The sequence below is a fragment of the Hemibagrus wyckioides genome, linkage group LG22, assembly GCF_019097595.1.
Source record: "Hemibagrus wyckioides isolate EC202008001 linkage group LG22, SWU_Hwy_1.0, whole genome shotgun sequence".
Classification (NCBI taxonomy): Eukaryota; Metazoa; Chordata; class Actinopteri; order Siluriformes; family Bagridae; genus Hemibagrus; species Hemibagrus wyckioides.
In genome coordinates this window covers 19,476,847-19,496,000 of record NC_080731.1, presented here as the reverse complement: position 1 = coordinate 19,496,000, position 19,154 = coordinate 19,476,847, and the positions used below count along the sequence as shown (strand labels likewise).

General features: G+C 37.2%; 2 protein-coding genes across 3 annotated transcripts; one reads left to right on the top strand and one right to left on the bottom strand.

Moving 5' to 3' along the window:
- Window positions 1–660: 660 nt before the first annotated feature.
- Window positions 661–6,893, bottom strand: LOC131343526 (uncharacterized). Of its 2 annotated transcripts, none has more exons than XM_058375277.1 (8): window positions 6,790–6,893; window positions 6,596–6,703; window positions 5,440–5,676; window positions 1,641–1,778; window positions 1,369–1,512; window positions 1,155–1,190; window positions 1,008–1,075; window positions 661–921 (listed from the first exon to the last, which is right to left on the bottom strand). In XM_058375277.1, exons 2-7 carry the CDS (start codon window positions 6,690–6,692, stop codon window positions 1,047–1,049), a joined length of 681 nt encoding a protein of 226 aa, XP_058231260.1. In that variant the 5' UTR covers window positions 6,693–6,703; window positions 6,790–6,893; the 3' UTR covers window positions 661–921; window positions 1,008–1,046. The 2 variants fall into 2 exon arrangements, with proteins under 2 accessions (XP_058231260.1, XP_058231258.1); XM_058375275.1 differs by having other exon boundaries at window positions 1,008–1,046.
- A 5,067-nt stretch (window positions 6,894–11,960) lies between these two features.
- Window positions 11,961–14,861, top strand: LOC131343605 (uncharacterized). Its single transcript, XM_058375416.1, has 5 exons — window positions 11,961–12,070; window positions 12,374–12,718; window positions 12,800–12,943; window positions 13,045–13,067; window positions 14,080–14,861. Exons 1-5 carry the CDS (start codon window positions 12,028–12,030, stop codon window positions 14,182–14,184), a joined length of 660 nt encoding a protein of 219 aa, XP_058231399.1. The 5' UTR covers window positions 11,961–12,027; the 3' UTR covers window positions 14,185–14,861.
- Window positions 14,862–19,154: the final 4,293 nt, after the last annotated feature.

The window sequence follows — 19,154 nt, the reverse complement described above, 5'->3', positions numbered from 1 at the left end:
CACAGTCCATCTCCAGCAGTGATGAAGCATCACACAGAGTCACATCCTACAACAGACCAGAAACCATCAGCCTCAAAGACAGAGACATAAAACAGGGCTCTTTTCTCTATATAACTTTATATATCAACTTTATACATTACAGAAATTTCACCTGAACCACCTGCACCATGAGGTCTCCTGGAGTGGGGAGTCTTCAGGCCTGGAAAGCCTGCCTCAGAGGCCTTGAGTTAACTCCAGTGGGACGCTCTCCATTTTAAACTGAGATCAGTTCAACAAATAAAAAAATTTTGAACCAAATCAGTCTAAATTAGAGTCTTTTTATTTGTTTCTTATAAAACGAATGAACGGAATACAAAAGTGTTCAATTTTAATAAGACTTTTCAAAGTATACTAAAGAAATGTATTAAAAGATTCTCCAAATCATGTCTTGTCATTTTAAATTTTCACCGGTGGACTCCAATTAAAGTGTAGAAACATCTCATAGATAATTTACAGAAAACGTCCTGAATCTTAAAAATAATGTTCATATTGTCTTTGAGTTTCTCAGATCAAAATAGTTTGATGTAAAGTAACACCTTTCCCTAGAAAACAGACTAATGACTGGTGCAATGCACAAATAAAGCCAACTGTGGATTTTGATCTTGACTCAGTTTTGTTCTCTTAGGTTTCAAACTTGACTTTGTCCTCGTGACTTTGTCCTCATTGAAACCTAAGAAAACAAAACTGAGTCAAGATCAAAATCCACAGTTGGCTTTTGGTTTTCTAAGGAAAGGTGTTACTTGATCTCGGCTAGTCCTGGACGTGAACTTGGACAGTGGTGGTCCTGACCACAGCCTTAATCAAAGCTAGTAAAAATGCTTGTGCTGTCTTTTCAGTTAATCATCTATGAGGCCCTTCTTCATCTCTCTTTCCTCCTCTCTCCTAGATAGAAAAACAATGATGAGTTCAGAAAATACATTTTAATCCATATGAAATATAAAGACAGATAAAGAAATGTCATAACTTACTCTCTCAGTTCTTCAGGAACATGGCTGGACTTAAAAGACCTAAAAGTCCGGTATATATAATTTAGAGGCTGTGAAACAAATAAAAGGTTTAACATGTGGATGAAATATTACACTTAAATAACCCTGTGATTATAAAGACTCACTTACAGGCATTGGGGCTGCCTGGAGTTAGAGCATAAGTTTCTGAAAAACAGAAAATAAACAGTCAGATACATCATTCATTCATTCATAGACAGACAGATATAGTAGACTGGGGTGATTAGTGTCATAGTTAAGCTGTGCAAAAAATACACAATATACTCATTAAGAATCCAAATGATTTTAAAAGTGTTGTTCTGATCTTTCATTGTTTCTTCCTTACCCTTCTGCTTTTTCATCCAAATAATAAATCCACAAACAAAGACAATGAGGATGAGAACAGCAACTGAAGCAATGATGATATCCCACTTCAGCACATCCACATTCACTTGATTGTTTTTCAGTTGACTGTAAATGGCCTGAAAATCTGTTGAATCAAATTTTTATTATTTGCTGCATCAATAAATCATCTGTAAGCCTGTAATTGTATAGGAGTGTGTGTGTGTGTGTGTGTGTGTGTGTGTGTGTGCTACAGTATCAGATCCCACAGTTTACCCTCTATAGTTTCAGTCACGCTTGCAGAGTTCAGATCCACACTGACGAAATCGTCTTCACCATAATCGATCCGATCATGTCCTCTAGTGGTGCCGTAACCATAGGGCTTACAGTTCATCCTCTGGGGTGCGTTCTGTCCTACACACACACACACACACACTGTTTAAACATCTTGATTCTATACTGACTTTCTCCTTTAGAGCTAATTTAATCAGTAATTTCAGAGAGTGTGTAACTATTAAATATAAAAACCAAATTTACAATATTATGAATTAAAAAATAAAATACCAGAACCACCAACAACAATATTTCAGAGTTCCACAGCATTTCAGCTACAAATTGTCAAATTCAACCAACATTAATATTTAAAATATCTTTAGGAACATGTTCTTTTAAACAGCAATATAGAGTACACCATAAACTATGTCACTCTCAGACTTGGTGATGAAATCAGATTTATTGTTTATACTGTATGTGGAGTTGATCAGGACCTTTTTTTGGCTTTGGATTAAATTCTGAAAAAGACTGTGTGTGTGTGTGTGTGTGTGTGTGTGTGTGTGTGTGTGGAGGTGATAATCTATTGTACAGGGTTATTCAGATGGAGGTTGAAACATTATAACACTTTGTAATACTCTGGTCACTATGGAAACAGTTGCAGTTTCATTTCACTTACAATGATTTCATCTTTTACATGAGTTAATGTATTTCTGAAGGAATGTGTGTGTGTGTGTGTGTGTGTGTGTGTGTGTGTTTTACAGTATCAGATCACACACTTTACTCTTCAGAGTCTCTCTGCCAAAAGACTCAAACCAATAGAACCGAAAAATAAAGTGAAAATCCATGAAGTACTTCCAGTGTAGCGCCTTATTTCCTGTAGACATCCACTTGTTTATTAAGGGTTTAGCTGCAGTCCAGCGTCCAGTCGTCAGATCCAGACTGAAAAACTCTTCTGCATTAAAACGAACTGATGTGATGACGCCATCATGGAGCCCCCAGATGCACATCCTCTGGAGTGTGTGAACTCTATCTACTCTACTCTACTGTACCTTCTTCACCTCTTCACCCTGTAATCTTACTGTTCCACTTCCCTCCCTGTCATTCACACACATGTACTCAGTCTTACTACCACTGACTTTCATTCCTCTTCTCTCCAGCGCAAACCTCCACCTCTCCAGGTTTTCCTCCACCTGCTCCCTGCTCTCACTACAGATCACAATGTCATCTGCAAACATCATTGTCCAAGGAGACTCCTGTCTGACCTCCTCTGACAACCGATCCATCACCATAGCAAACAGGAAGGGGCTCAGAGCCGATCCCCGATGCAGTCCCACCTCCACTCTGAACTCCTCTGTCTGCCCTACAGCACACCTCACCACTGTCCTGCTCCTCTCATACATGTCCTGCACCACTCTGACATACTTCTCTGCTACTCCTGACTTCCTCATACAGTACCACAGCTCTTCTCTTGGCACCCTGTCATACGCTTTCTCCAAGTCTACAAACACACAGTGCAGCTCTCTCTGACCATCCCTATACTTCTCCATCAACATTCTCACAGCAAAAATTGCATCTGTTGTGCTCTTTCTGGGCATGAAGCCATTCTGCTGCTCACAAATTTCCACTACCTTCCTTAACCTAGCTTCCACTACTCTTTCCCATAGCTTCATTGTATGGTTCATCAACTTTATCCCCCTATAGTTGCTGCAACTCTGCACATTACCCTTATTCTTAAAGATCGGCACTAATACACTTCTTCTCCATCTTCTCACTCTCTAAAACCCTGTTACACAGACTAGTTAAAAAAGCCTTCCTGACTTCATCCTTTCTAATCTTATCTACTTCCTGTTCCACAGAGTTCACCCCTTCTATTCTTTCTTCCCTCTCATATTCCTCATTCATCAGCTCTTCAAAGTACTCCTTCCATCTCCTCTGTACACTCTCCTCACTTGTGAGCACCTTTCCATCTCTATCCTTAATAACTCTAACTTGCTGCACATCCTTCCCATCTCGATCCCTCTGCCTAGCTAACCTGTACAAGTCCTTCTCTCCATCTCTAGTGTCTAACCTAGTGTACAACTCGTCATATGCCTTCTGCTTGGCCTTAGACACCTCCCTCTTCACTCTGTGCTGTAACTCCTTGTATTCCTGTCTATTCTCTTCAGTCCCGTCCATGTCCCACTTCTTCTTGGCTAACCTCTTCCTCTGAATACTATCCTGAACTTCCTCATTCCACCACCAAGTCTCCTTATCTTCTTTCCTCCTTCCAGATGACACACCCAGCACCTTTCTTTCTGTCTCCATGATCACTTCTGCTGTAGTTTCCCAGTCATCTGGCAGCACTACCTGCCCACCCAGAGCCTGCCTCAACTTCTGTCTAAATTCCTCACAACATTCCTCCTTTTTCAGCTTCCACCACTTGGTTTTCTTCTCTATCTCTATCTTTGACCTCTTCTTCTTACAGACCATCAAAGTCATCCTACACACCACCCTCTTATGCTGTCTGGCTACACTCTCTCCCACTACCACTTTACAGTCACTAATCTCTTTCAGATTGCCTCTTCCACATAGGATGTAGTCTACCTGTGTGCTCCTATCTCCACTCTTGTAAGTCACTTTATGCTCCTCCCTCTTCTGAAAATAAGTGTTAACCACAGCCATGTCCATCCTCTTAGCAAAGTCCACTACCATCTGTCATTTAAGGTTCCTTTCCTTAACTCCAAACTTGCCCATCACCTCCTCATCACCTGTGTTCCCCTCACCAACATGTCCATTAAAATCTGCTCCTATCACCACTCTCTCCCCCGTGGGAATACTCTCTATCACTTCATCTAATTCACTCCAGAATCTCTCTTTCTCCTCTAACTCACAACCTACCTGTGGGGCATAACCACTAACAACATTCAACATCACCCCTTCAACCTCTAACTTCAGTCTCATCACCCTGTCCGACACTCTCATCACCTCCAGAACATTCCTCATAAACTCCTCCTTCAGGACCACACCTACCCCATTTCTCTTACTATCCACCCCATAATAAAACAGCTTGAATCCTGCTCCTATACTACGAGCCTTGCTACCCTTCCACCTGGTCTCCTGTACACACAGTATATCCTCCTTCCTTCTCTCCATCATATCAGCCAGCTCTCTACCTTTCCCTGTCATAGTACCAACATTCAGAGTTCCTATTCTCAGTCCTACACTCTTACCTTTCCTCTTCTCTCTCTGTCTACAAACTCTCCTCCCTTCTCTACTTCTTCGACCAACAGTAGCCCAATTTCCACCTGTGCCCTGAAGGTGCCGATGGCGGTCATTGTTAACCTGAGCCTTGACTGATCCGGTATGAAATTCAGAGTACTGACGATTCGCATGATTAAATTTGGCAATGTTTCACGCTGCCCTGATGCAACCCTCTCTATTTATCCGGGCTTGGGACCGGCACAGAAGTCACTGGACTGCGACCCCCATGGCAAAATTACGGATATCACCAACAATTTATATCAATTGTTATAAATACTTTAAAAACAAACTGAATTGAACTTAATTGAATTAAACATATTCCACTATGAAATGTAAGCCTTTTTGGGAATGAGCTCTTTCTGATGTGTCCTGTGGAGTGGAATCTGGGTTGGTGGTGGGGTTGTAAACTTCTGAACACAATGATCGGTGTAAATTGTTATTATTTTGTTTCAAGAAAATAAAAAATAGTGACAAATAATGACAATGCTGTAAATGCAAGGAATCTACAGGACCTGAAGGATTGACGTTTCACTGTAAAATCTCTGTGTGTCTTCATTCTTACCTTTCATTAATGTAACCAGGAGCTGTTTGAGTTTCTCCTGATTACTCTGCATGTTATGTGTCTGTTTTTTCCTGTTATCTGGATCGTCAGCGCTGATCTTCTGTATCCACTCCATCTTTGTGATGTTACTGTCGGAGTACAGAAACTGCTCTCCATCCAACAGACCAACAGCAGTGAACTCTGGGAAATTTATTGCTGGTGTGAGTGCAGTGTGGAGGAACTGCATCGAGTGTGTGTCTGTAAAATAAAGAGAGGATTTTAAACAACCAACAACAACATTCCAGAGTTCCTCCGCATTTCAGCTACAAATTGTAAAAACTTTCTGGTTAATAAACAAATTCAACCAACAATAATATTTAACACATCTTTAGAAATGAAGTTATTTTAAAGAGAAATACAGAGAATTTCTTCAGGATTGTGATGAGAAGGTCAGAAAGTGGATGAATAAATCAATAGTTAATAAATCAATGTTTGGTAACTGTGACGTCTTATGTGCTCAGAGTATACAGATACAGTACGTCTTAATTTCTGTCAAAAAAAAAAATAGAAAATCCCCGTGGAGTTTGTCTCTGAAAGTCCAGAATGTTATATGGATGTTTGACAGATTGTGAGAAAGCCTGGACATGACCTGAGGTACATCTGTAACACCTCAATCAGAAACCTGCTCCTCAGCCACTGTAGCCATATAACAGACTACAGAAATCACAGCTTCTTTCATAGAACTGAAGGATGAAGTAAATATGTATAATGTTTATCAGAAATCTGTGGTTTAAACACTCAATGAGTATTTTTATTCCTTACAAAATCATGGTACAGTTGTATCTGCTCTCCTCTATATTTAGTTTAACACATTTTGTGTGTCACATCCAGTGTTTTCTCTGTTTGTTGTTGGTCCAAATCCCCAGAATACACAGCATTTCTACACCTCTGTCCTGTGGCTCGGTTTAGCGGCTCACATCTACAACAAAAACACACTGTGACCCAAAACACAGCAACTTTCATTCACTTCCTGAAGGTGAGTGGATTCATCAGACAACACAGGAGTGATTTCTACTGTATAACAGCACCGCCTTCATGTCATATCTCACTTACCTAATGCCCACATGTACACATGAACACAACACAGCAATTATTCATGATCATTAATCACTCCTACCTTCAGAAACCTGAGGAAAACTCATGGTGAGGAAGAACAGGACTTTCAGAAGGACAGAAATCTGCTTCATTCTGCAGAAATTATTCTTTAAATCCATCTTTAAGGATCCTGTAGAGAATTCATTTGGTTAAAACTTATTTACAGCATTCACACAGAGAAAACTCTGTAACTTCAGTTTCAATACATTAGCTTACATTAGCTCAGGAACTCCCAGAAATACAGAAGTTTCTTGCTGTTGCGCAGGAAAAAAATCACTGAGGAAATATCGCGTTATATCCAGAGAAAAAAAAAAGAGAAACCCTCAAACTCTCAGACTGTAGATGGCGCTATTTAGCAACATTCCTGCATCACTATTTCTCAATTATTAAGATATCTTTTTCCACATAAGGACATTTTGGTGAAAGCTATGGGTCTTGTTTAAATTTTATATATTTTTACAGTTTAAATACAGAAATATTACATTTTTATCTAAAAATCTTAACCTCAGGTCCATGATCTCTGAGAATGGATGGAATATTAACACTGAATGATTAGAGCTGATTATATAGTTTTACACAACATAACTGAGGCAGCATTAATGTTGATGTTATCTCATGTAGCACGTGTCTCTGTTTTATATCAGTGATTTTGAGTTTCTCCACTATTTTTCTGTGAAACTATTATGTTATAACTGCTGAAATACATTCATTACTTTATCTGATAAAGCTCTCTTACAGAAAGTGGTTAGTTTAGATGATGAAAAAAGACAGACGCTTTAAACCCAGAGTAACTGGATTGATAAAACACAGAAGAAACCAGAGAATGATCAATGAACCAAACTAAAACTGAACAAGGAAAACACAAGGAGCTGTCACTGTTTAGTGAATGAGTTTAATCTCAAATTATTTACAACTGATTTAATTATAAGAAAATCATTCTCTTCATTTTTACCAGACAGAGCTTCTTTATAGATAAAAACAGAGGTCCTCAATTTGAATTTCTCCTTAAGTTAAAGTACGTGTATCAAAGTAAAAAAAAAGTACTCCATTTATTCTCTAGCTCTAATGTTGTTGTTTTTTGTAATGAACTATTCATTTGCCTGATAATAAAAGGTCTGAGCAATAATCATGATTCATGATGTCAGATAACATTATTCTAAATCAAGGAGCACAAGGGGAACATGGGGCAGTAAAATAGCAGGACTTGAGGTCAGTTGGGTTTATCTGTTAAGGTTTATGTTAAATTTAAGATAGTAACTAATTAAAACCTGATAAAAACACTTTACCATGCAGATGTTGAAATGGCACCTTTGTTTGTATGTGTGTTTACAGGGAACAGGTATTCATGCATGGACACTACACAAGAAGAAGGACCCTTATATAAAGACAGGGTCTGTAGCTTGTAAATTGTTTCCTACATAATGTGCTTAAAATGAAAATATATACATCATGACAGAAGAAAGTATGAAGTACTACAGCAGGAAAGTCTGACTTAGTAACTCATACAGAAGTGTGTTGGTGTAAGAACTCGCTGGAAGCGTGAATGTCTGAATCCATATGCAGATATTTATTGAAGACAGCAGGCAGAATCGTAAACAGGTAAGCAGGCAAAGAGTCAAAAACCGGAAAAGCAAAACACTAAGCGAACAAAACAGAAACCAAAACTCGTAATCAAGGCAAACAGGCAAGGATCATACACATCAAAGATTAATCAGGCTATAAACAAGGCCTGGTACGTGACACTCAGAAATGATACTTCGCGTACAATAGAGGGAGCACGCTGCTTAAAAGGCCTAGAAACCGGAGACCAGGTGTACACAGTCAATATTCTGGCGAGGGCTCCCTCTGGTGGTCAGGATCTATATGCACAGTGAAAGACCCCCCCCCCCCCCCAGGAACAGCTCCCATTGTTCTACGCCGTGGACGACCCCTAGGGCGAGGGGCAGGTCTGTTGGGGAAGTCGCGATGAAACTCCTCAGTGAGCGCAGGATCCAGAATATCAGCGGCATTCACCCAACACCGCTCCTCAGGGCCGTAACCCTCCAGTCCACCAAGTACTGTAGCTGGCTGCCCCGGTGGAGGGAGTCCAAGATGGTGTGAACCAAGTTTGCTGGTGATCAGCTCTAGTAAGAGCCCTGCTTGTTCCGCCATTTAGGAATTTTAGAGGTCACTGTGATCTCTGATCTGTGCCTGTGACCTGTCTCTTTTTTAATAGCTTGAAAAGGTTCCTTGTATGTTTGTACTTGGTGTTTTCTAATGCAGTGTAGTTCTTGTTAAAGTCTCGTTTAAGTGTTTTTGCGGTCACTGGCTGGTGACTAAGTAAGAATGCAATCCCAGCTTGATAATGGCTCCACCTATATGAAAGCAGCAGACAGGATAACTAACACATCGGGCATTCTAATGTATTAACACTGAACTTGGATAGTGGCATCTTTTAACACATTTATTTTGTATACTTTGCATATTTTATTAAAATGGTAGTTTAGTATTCTGTTCATTCTCTTTTTTTCTATTATAAGAAACTAATAATTATTTAAAATAACCAAGACTGCTTTGGTTCAAGCGCATAGTTTATTTGTTGAGCTGATCTGAGTCTCACATGTATTTTTCATAATGTAATGTAATTTTCATAATTTTTCATAATTTATCATGTCTTTAATTTCTACTGTGATAGTTGTTATTCTTCCTATTTTTCTATATATATTTTTTTATTACCTATAGCCTTATACCTTTCTTGTCCACACACTTTAAATTCTTTCTTCAAATGTAGGACAGTTGTAAAAAGCATTTCACTACATGACTTTCTGTGTATGATTTTGTACGTGACAAATAAAAATGGAATTTGAATGTAGATCCTCCCACTGGAGTAAACTCAAGGCCTCTGAGACCGGCTTTCCAGGCCTGAAGACTCTCCAGATAAGAGAAGACTCTGATATCACACGAGAAAAACAGACTGCAGATCAATATCAGAATCGCACACCAGTGAGTTACATTTCTGTTTTCAGCAAATTCTTGGTTTCCACATCAAGACCTCGTGGTTCAGTTGACTCGCCACTGTGCTGCTCATGGAGTGAAGAATGAGCTGAGAATCTCATCAATACTATAATATCGTTTCATTTTAGATGCTGAATAGAATAAAAATGTGGTGTTTATTATGATTTTTTTTTGTTGAGCTTTCTATCTTTTATGCTCAGGCGCTAATCTTCTGGCACTAGCAGAGTTTGTCTTCTACAAAGCATATATGGGCATTCCTGCTACTGCCTGGGTTGTGGGTGTCCTCCTGTACCATAATACAATTAGAATTACAAGTTTTTGTTTACAGCACAGAGGCAGATGGTGGTTGTGTGAATGTCTCTAATGTATAAAGTTAATATACAAAGTTATAGAGAGATAAGAGTCCTTTTTTATGTCTCTGTCTTTGAGGCTGTTTCTGACCTGTTATCAGGTCAAAGGGTTAAGAATTCTAGAGAATTTTAAAGAATTACCTCAATTATTATAATTAAATCAGTTAAACAATTTGAGAAAACTTAAAGTCCAGCTCTTTATCAAGCTCAGACTCAGTGGGCAGCAGTGTTGACACCTTGTGTCTCTTTGGTTTGTTTTATTTTGGTTGATTGATTATTCGCTGGTTTCTTCTGGTGTTTCATCAGTCCACTTACTGTGGGTTTAGCTGGGTTGTGGGTTTATAGCTTTTTTTTTTCAATGATTTTTTTTTCACTCGGCTCAGTTAAAAACTTATAACAACTAAACTAACCCCTAACTCTGCTGCCTGATGGGGAAAAACACTTCCTGGCACATAGAAATACAACTGATGCATTTTTAACACAGTATTAAAATGATTTCAGTGCCAACTAAGCCCTCCTTTTCTTTAGTTGACAGTCAGCTGTGTTGTAGGCGTAGGAGGTGTGTTGTAGGAGTCAGGTACAAAAAAAAAAAAACGGGCCATTTCTCAAACCACAAGACAAACACATCCGCTAACTGTCCATTTCATGGTTTGAATGCTATTTCCCAACCACAGAACTGACATGCAGCTCAGACCTCTGAAGCTCATACCCAGTGTTTCAACTGCTTCTTACTACCAGCTAGTTATAAACATCTCTGTTTCCACTTCTCACTTAGCAAGAAAGCAAAAAGCCTGAATGATTACGATCCTTTACTTTAAATTATTTCTAAATGTTGATTAATGTGCAGCATTCACAAAAGTTCCGTTTAAAATAATGACAATAATAAACAAAGAAAAATCTGTACCGCTGGGTTTGTCTGTCTTGAAGCATGAGAGCATGAAACTCAGGATCAGACCCCACACCCTGAACCAGCATGCACTGTTCGGCAAAAAAATACTGTAATATAGAATACTAAGCACCTAGTTTATATTTTTAGTTTGCTCTCATATTATAAAAACACTTGAAAGGGACATACACCAATCAGGCATAACATTATGACCACCTGCCTAATATTGTGTTGGTCCCACTTTTGCTGCCAAAGCAGTGATAAACCTTATCACAAAATTCACTGTTTTTAATGCTGTGTGTGTGTGTGTGTGTGTGTGTGTGTGTGTGTGTTAAGCAGAGTGAAACATGCAGAAATTCTCTATTTAAAGGTCTGAAGATTTTCCAACCACAGATCTGACACTCAGTGTGTTTGCATGCATCTCTTTTTAAAAACACCTCCAGCACCAACCCCATGTTACATCCGTTTCTGACCCCCGGCTGTTTTCACACACCTCTGTTTTCTCTTTAAAAAAAAAACACACACAAAAAAAAAACAAGAGCAAATGATTGTAGATTGTGATTACGATCTTTAAAGAGATCCCACAGTAATGGAAATATTTATGCAGAGATGCTATAGCATTTTACTAAAGCGATCTACTCCAGATTTAATGATTTAATGTCTGATAGACATCACATTCAGGTTCAGTTTGTTCGTATGGAGTAAAAGACGGAAATGAACAATGAGCATGAAAGCTGTTGTATATCATGCATGAGCTTCAAAGGCAGATTAGTAAAGCGAGCTGCAGTCATGGAAAGAGAAAGTACTATTAGTAGTCTAAACACACGACTGAAAGATTCAGATTTATTTCCACCTGGTGTCTGAATGTTGCTTTACTGTATGGAAAATATGAATATTGGCCAATTTGCCTGTTTATAGAAATTGTTGTTTGGGCCATGATCAATAAATCTCTAGAGCTGAAGGAGGAAGTACTGTGTTTTCCCCATGACTGTAACTGTACCTGGACATTCCCCAGAGAACTAACTCTTATTCTTATACTGTAACAGTAAACTGATGAAGTACACTGTGAAGCTCACTGTGGTATGAGTAGAATAAGTTAAAAGCTCTATAAATAGCCACATCCCTCACGTACACACACACACACACACACACACACACACACACACAGATAAAGCAGCATTTGATAGACAGACCGTTTCCTCTTTGTCTCTGGTCTGATACACAATGCTTCAGTTTAAAACTCTGTCTGTGTTTCTCTGTGTCATGGGTAAGTTTATAATCTTTATTACTCTACTTAATGCCCAAATGTTCTAACCCTGCACTACAAACTACTGTTAATACATAGAGAAATTGTGTATGATGAAACAGAATTAATTAATTGTTCAGTGATAATTTAGAAATGTCTCTCCAGCTGTGAGATTTTATTACTGAAACATTACACAACATTTTACTTGTATTTGCTTTAGTTAAAGATGAAACCATATAAAGATTGATATAATCTCCTCTGTTAACTGTGTGTATTAAAGTGAGATGTGAGGTGTTATAATGTGGAGTGTTTTCTGGGTTGCAGGTTTGCTCTCAGAGACTCTGAGCTCTGTAACTTTGGAGACTGAAGCTGGAGATAACGTCACTATTTGGTGCCATGACATGGCTGATATTGGTCATGTCTTGTGGTATAAGAACACAATTGATTCAGTTCCACTTCTTCTTGGGTGTAAGCAGGTTAAAATTTCGGGCCAAACAGAGACGTGTTACTTCTTTAGTGAGAGTGAGAGAATAGTGATGTCTGTTCATGGCAGTAAAACGTCTCTCACAATCACTGCAGTAAACGTCTCTGATACAGGACTCTATTACTGCAGCTTTATAGAGCAGGTCAGAATGATCTTCAGCACCTCCACCTATTTACAAGTGAAAGGTACATTTATAGAGTAAAGAGTTTCAGTAAAATGAGGTTGATTAATATGGTTGATTTTTTTAGAAATGTTTCCTTTTTCAGATGGACATAAATCTCTTCCTAAGAATCCAGAAAGAGTGTCTCCTGCTGTGGTCTTCATGCTGATTGTGGTGTTTGGTGCAGTGATTGTGTTCCTTCTCGGTGCCCTGATCTTCATCATACTGAAGCACAGAAAAACACACAGAGGTAAAATATATACTCCTCTAATAATAATAATAATAATAATAATAATAATAATAATAAATAAATAAATAAATAAATAAATAAAGAGATCTCTGTTGTTTTAGGTGCTGAAGTAGAGGAGTACAAGGTAAATCTGATCCAAGTTTATTACATTTAATAATGTTTTTTTTGTTGTTGTTGTTTTTTTTCACTGTTAATAATTTGAGTGTCCTGGATTTTTTAGATGTTCTATTGTTATAACAAAATGCTTAAATGATAAGTGATAAGATCAGAAGACTTTTCAACAGTTCAAAAGTTTGCATTTCCCTTTCTGAATGTGTTATAAATACATTTTTAATAATGTTTTCTTTATATCAGCCTCTGAGCTCCTTCATATCCTCTGAGCAGCTTTTCTGTATAAAATAAAATAAAATAAAATAAAATAAAATAAAATAAAATAAAATAAAATAAATCTTTAGACAATATTTCCCTTGCTGCAGAAAGGATGTTGTAGATTTTAAAATAGAGATATATTTTATAAAATATTTTTATTTATAAAATGTAATGATTTTTTTGGGCCTGATTATTATTATTTAGTGTTAAAGTTATGATCATTAGAACCTGACTTATATAAACTATAAATATAAATGTTTTGAAAAATATACAGTCTCACTAGCAGCTCATCATTTTAAAAAACAGATTCAGTTCACATTATTTCCACAAACTTCATCATTTCAGAATATCTTTAAATATGTTTATTATTTTGGTTATTTAGTGATGATGAAAAGTTTGGATTAAATTAGTTTGACAGTTAATAACATAATTGGGTTTAAATTTTTTCTGCTGTGAGAAAATATTTTAAGAAATGCATCATGAACCCCACACTGAGAACCGCTGGTGTAAATCATATATAATGATAAGGAATGTAATCAAATGATAAATAAACTGTTGCAGACTCTCATCAGCAGAGCTTTTTTAATTCTGGTAAAAAAAAAAAAAATCTGAACTGGTTTATCTTCAGGTATCAGGTTTATTCTAAGGAAGTCTTGAGGATCTAAAGAGTTTCTCCACAATGTGGACTTTCTGTCCAGCAGAAGCCAGTTACATTGAACTGATTTATTATTTCTATTTCATCATCTCCACTGTCTGTGTCATTACAGGATCCTGACTCTGACTCTGATCTACATCTCTCTAAGGAGAAAACCAACAGGAGACATGATGAAATGGAGTATTCCTATGTTGTGTTTTCTTCTGTCAGTCAGTAACACAGCAGAGTCATGTGTCTACGTTATATCACACACTGATTACTGACCTATATTTAAAATAAAGAATGAAGCCCTTGTGGTGTGCTCTTATTGGTGTGATGAAGTGCTGAGATTGTACATCAGCTGCGAAGTTCTAATCTCAGTCTAATGTTCTCCTTTGGTTCTTCAGCACATATGCCCAAGTACTTAAACTCCTGTACCTTCTTCACCTCTTCCCCCTGTAATCTTACTGTTCCACTTCCCTCCCTTTCATTCACACACATGTACTCAGTCTTACCACTGACTTTCGTTCCTCTTCTCTCCAGCACAAACCTCCACCTCTCCAGGTTTTCCTCCACCTGCTCCCCGCTCTCACTACAGATCACAATGTCATCTGCCCCTGATTGACCACTAGGGGGCTCTTATTCTCTGCAGTAAACATTGTGTTGATCTCGAGCTGAAGAGGAAACACCCTGCTGATCAAACACACCGCTTCCTGCAGTTTAAGGGTTAATAATTCATACAAATATCTTATTTCATAAATCACACTGATTATAAAGCTGAGAAAACACTTCAGGTTTATTTCCTGTATTACTGAATAATGTTTTACATTTTTGAAGATTATATTTTTGTCCTGAATGAAATGTGTTGGCTAAATGTGTTAGCAGTTCTAAATTATGAAAACGTCCGTAGCTTTAAATCTACAATTAATAATTACTAACCATTTAAAAATATTTGGTAAACTTTTTACAGTAATCTATAAAGTAATAGTAGCTTAGCTAATACACTTTGTTAGCGCGAGCCTCTCGACCGTTAACATCACATTTTTAGACGTTTCCTCAGACTATTTATTTATTTATTTATTTATTTATTTATTTATTTATTTATTTATTTATTTATTTATTTATTATACTTATCACTGTTTTACTCACATTTATGTTTTATTTTATTTTAGATTACAGTACAGTGGGTCACTCTGTAAAGCTGTTTTAAATAAACTGAATAGTTCAATAGAGAGCTAAATATTAGTACAAAACAAAAATCATACAAATATATAATAAAAATACAAACAATGGATTTTATTATCGATTAGTTTGACTGTGTTATAAACAACGCTGTATTGTGTAATAGAGTACACACAACATGTTTATTGTAAAAATTATATCTTGAGTGTCGAGTCACCGTCCTGCTTTCAGTTCACGTTGGAGTCGATTCCCGAGTCGATTCACTGATTCAGGGCTTTGAACAATAAGAGTCAACTCCACTGCTTCGAGTCGATTCCTCACACTGTACAAATCAATCTAAAATGTAAGATCAGTTTAATATCGGAGTGTTTCAGTTAGAGAGACAACCAGCAGATATTTATTTTACATTATTCTGAAGTTTAAACACATTAAACACTTGAAATGTGAGAAGTGATGATGGGAAAAGTTTTAACATCGCATTAGAGTCCCATAAATAAAAAGGAAACTTTAGCCTCCTGCAATAATAAAAAGTTAAAATCTGTTGCCTTTGGATCAAACATCTTCATTTCTAACTCTGTATGAAATCATCATCTGATACTGAATGACTTTTATATTTATGTAAAAAAGCAGTCCCATGACTTTAATGTAAAAAAGGTTCCTTTATCTATCAGACTATACAGGAATATAAACAATATAAAGATAAAAAAGATCTAATGTGCAAACCCAAAATGAATAAAATAGATCATGTTGTAAATGTGAGGCATTTATGGTTCAGGTGTATGATTTAAAAACACGCTGTTTGGACCAAACCTTTACTAAACACTGCTATTTGTTACCTGGGCCTCATTTCTGGAGGGATTTCTGTGTGTTTGTTGTAATATTTCACCATAAATAACCCAGAACTTCATGAAAACCTTCTCTCACCCTCCAGAGCAGCAAACACAAGAAAAAATGAGCAAATATTTATTCATCATTTATAAAAATCTGTTGTCTTTGGCATTTCTTTACTGCAGCTTCATGATGATGTCATACATCCTTTTTTATGAATGCTGTACATGACATCACTTAGGTATATAATAAACATGGTTTATTTTTCTAGTCTGTATGAAGTGACTTGAGGTGGACGTCCTCTCTGTTTGGTCCAGTTCTGCTCATGGTCTGCTTCCTGTCTCCTGATCTGTGTCTGTGTGACATCATGACTAGAGCTGGTGTAGATGATCACTCCAGGGTTTGTGGAGATGTAGGAGAAGCATGGAAGTAGGCTTTGTGGACAGGTAGAGTTGTGCATCATCCGCATATGAATGAAAATTAATATTGTGTATAAGATATTGCCAAGAGGAAGGAGATAGATGATAAATAAAAGAGGGCCTAATACGGAACCTTGGGGAACACCTCTAGTAACAGGAGATGACCGAGATCTAAAATTTTTAAGTTGAACAAACTCTGAACGGGGTATCGGTGGAAAAGATATCATTTAAACCAGTTGTAACATATGCCAGAGATGCCAAGAGAGGCAAGCCATTCAAGGGGAATGTTTAGGAACCATATTTTTCACAAGTGAATAATTGAAGAAGTGTGTGTTTGTGTGTATGTGTGTGTTACAGTATCAGACACAGTTTACCTTCCCCCTTTAAAGACTCGTAAAACACAAACTTCTTTAAGCACTCCTCCAGATAGCTCCTCTGGTCCACAGAGTTGTCATCATCGAGCTCACAGCCGTACATCCTCTGGAATGTGTGAACTCCTACACACACACACACACACACACAATATTATATTGTATAACATCTTGTTACTATACTGACTTTCTTCTTTAGAGCTAATTTAATCAGTACTTTCAGGATCTTTGGAGTTTCTTTGGTCATTTATCAGAGGCTCTCTGGCAGGAAGGAGACTCAAACTCACAACCTTGTGGTCAATGACATTTAACCTAAACTGTTACACCATCAGTGACATTTCACAGTAAAATCTCTGTGTGTCTTCATTCTTACCTTCAGTGTGTTTAAAGTCTTTCATTACTGTAAGCAGGAGCTGTTTGAGTTTCTCCTGCTCACTCCGCATGTGATGTTTCTGGTTTTTCCAGTAATCTGGATAATGAGTCCTGATCTTCTGCATCCACTCCGTCTTTGGGATCATCTTCCTGATGTTACTGTCATAGTACAAAAACTGCTCTCCATCCAGCAGACCAACAGCAGTGAACTCTGGGAAATTTATTCCTGGTGTGAGTGCAGTGTAGAGATACTGCAGAGAGTGTGTGTCTGTAAAATAAAGAGAGGATTTTAAACAGTGTTGATTTAAATAATACCACAAACAACAACAACAACAACAACAACATTCCAGAGTTTCACAGTATTTCAGCTACGAACTGTAAAAAAAAAAAAAAAAAAAACTTTCTGGTTAATAAACAATAATATTTAACACATCATTAGAAATGTGTTATTTTAAACAGAAATCCAGAGGATTTCTTCAGGATTGTGATGAGGTGGTCAGAAAGTGGATGAATAAATCAATAGTTAATAAATCAATGTTTGGTAACTGTGACCTTTTATGTGCTCAGGGTACACAGATACAGCATGTCTTAATTTCTGTCTGAAATCCCCATAGAGTTTGTCTCTGAAAGTCCAGAATGTTATATGGATGTTTGACAGATTGTGAGAAAGCCTGGACATGACCTGAGGTACATCTGTAACACCTCAATCAGAAACCTGCTCCTCAGCCACTGTAGCCATATAACAGACTACAGAAATCACAGCTTCTTTCATAGAACTGAAGGATGAAGTAAATATGTATAATGTTTATCAGAAATCTGTGGTTTAAACACTCAATGAGTATTTTTATTCCTTACAAAATCATGGTACAGTTGTATCTGCTCTCCTCTACATTTAGTTTAACACATTTTGTTTGACTAATATATATTTTTTCACATAAAGACATTTTGGTGACATATATACGGTAGGTATGGGTATTATTTGGATTTTCTATTGTTTTACAATTTAAATACAGAAATATAAATTTTCTATCTGATAATCTTAACCTCCAAGGTCTCTGAGAATGGAATATTAACACTGAATGATTAGAGCTGGTTATATAGTTTTACACAATGTAACTGAGGCAGCATTAATGTTGAGGTTAGTTCACGTAGCACCTGTCTGTCAGTCTCTGCCTTATACCACTGATTTTGAGCTTCTTCTTTATTTATTGTGAACCTATTATGTTATAACTGCTGAAATACATGAATTATTTTATCTGATAAAGCTCCCTTACTGATTTAACAGAAAGTGGTTAGATTAGATTCTATACGTTTTTACCTGGAGCTAAATCAAGTGTTGAAAAAAGACAGAAGCTACAAACCCATAGTAAGTGGACTGATCAAAAACCAAAAGAAACTAAAGAACGAGCAATAAATCAAACTATCCAAAGAAAACACAAGATGCAGTCACTGTTTGGTGAATGAGTTATTATATTCTCAAATTATTTGGAACATCTGATTTAATTATAAGAACCGAAATCATTCTCTTCCTTTTCCCAGACAGAGCTTCTTTATGTGGATGTAGATGTGATCTGGAAACTTTTGTATACAGAGAAAACCAGTCCATATCCAGCAGTGATGAAGCATCACACAGAGTCATATCCTACAACAAACCAGACATCATCAGCCTCAAGGAGAGAGACATAGAAAAGGAATGTTGTCTCTGTATCCTTTTAGGATCGACGCCCGATAAACTGATGTAAATGTAATGAAAATGAAAATGTAGTCAGTTTTCAGCAATCTGCAAAATATTTTATAAACCTTCAACAGCAGGCCATCAATTCCTGGAGAAAGTCCATGTGAAAGCTGTGACTCTGCAGTGGTAAGGGGTTCTTTAAAAGGAAAATCAGAGTCTGTGATCTTTCTTCAGGCTCTTCAGAGTTTAAAGACATGATGTTTAAAATGCAGTAACTCCAAAATTCAGTTTTATCACGTCTCCACTAAACTAGAAAGAAGTATATTCCTCACGGAAATTATGATATTGTAATAGTTTAACA

Excerpts from the sequence above, each read along its gene's own strand:
- LOC131343526 (XM_058375275.1), bottom strand. The coding sequence starts at position 6,692 with ATGGATTTAAAGAATAATTTCTGCAGAATGAAGCAGATTTCTGTCCTT. Across the intron at positions 5,677-6,595 it reads TTTTCCTCAGGTTTCTGAAG|ACACACACTCGATGCAGTTC; the intron begins GTAGGAGTGATT and ends TTTATTTTACAG. Across the intron at positions 1,513-1,640 it reads CGTGACTGAAACTATAGAGG|ATTTTCAGGCCATTTACAGT; the intron begins GTAAACTGTGGG and ends TTGATTCAACAG.
- LOC131343605 (XM_058375416.1), top strand. The coding sequence starts at position 12,028 with ATGCTTCAGTTTAAAACTCTGTCTGTGTTTCTCTGTGTCATGG. Across the intron at positions 12,944-13,044 it reads GCACAGAAAAACACACAGAG|GTGCTGAAGTAGAGGAGTAC; the intron begins GTAAAATATATA and ends CTGTTGTTTTAG. Across the intron at positions 13,068-14,079 it reads CTGAAGTAGAGGAGTACAAG|GATCCTGACTCTGACTCTGA; the intron begins GTAAATCTGATC and ends GTGTCATTACAG.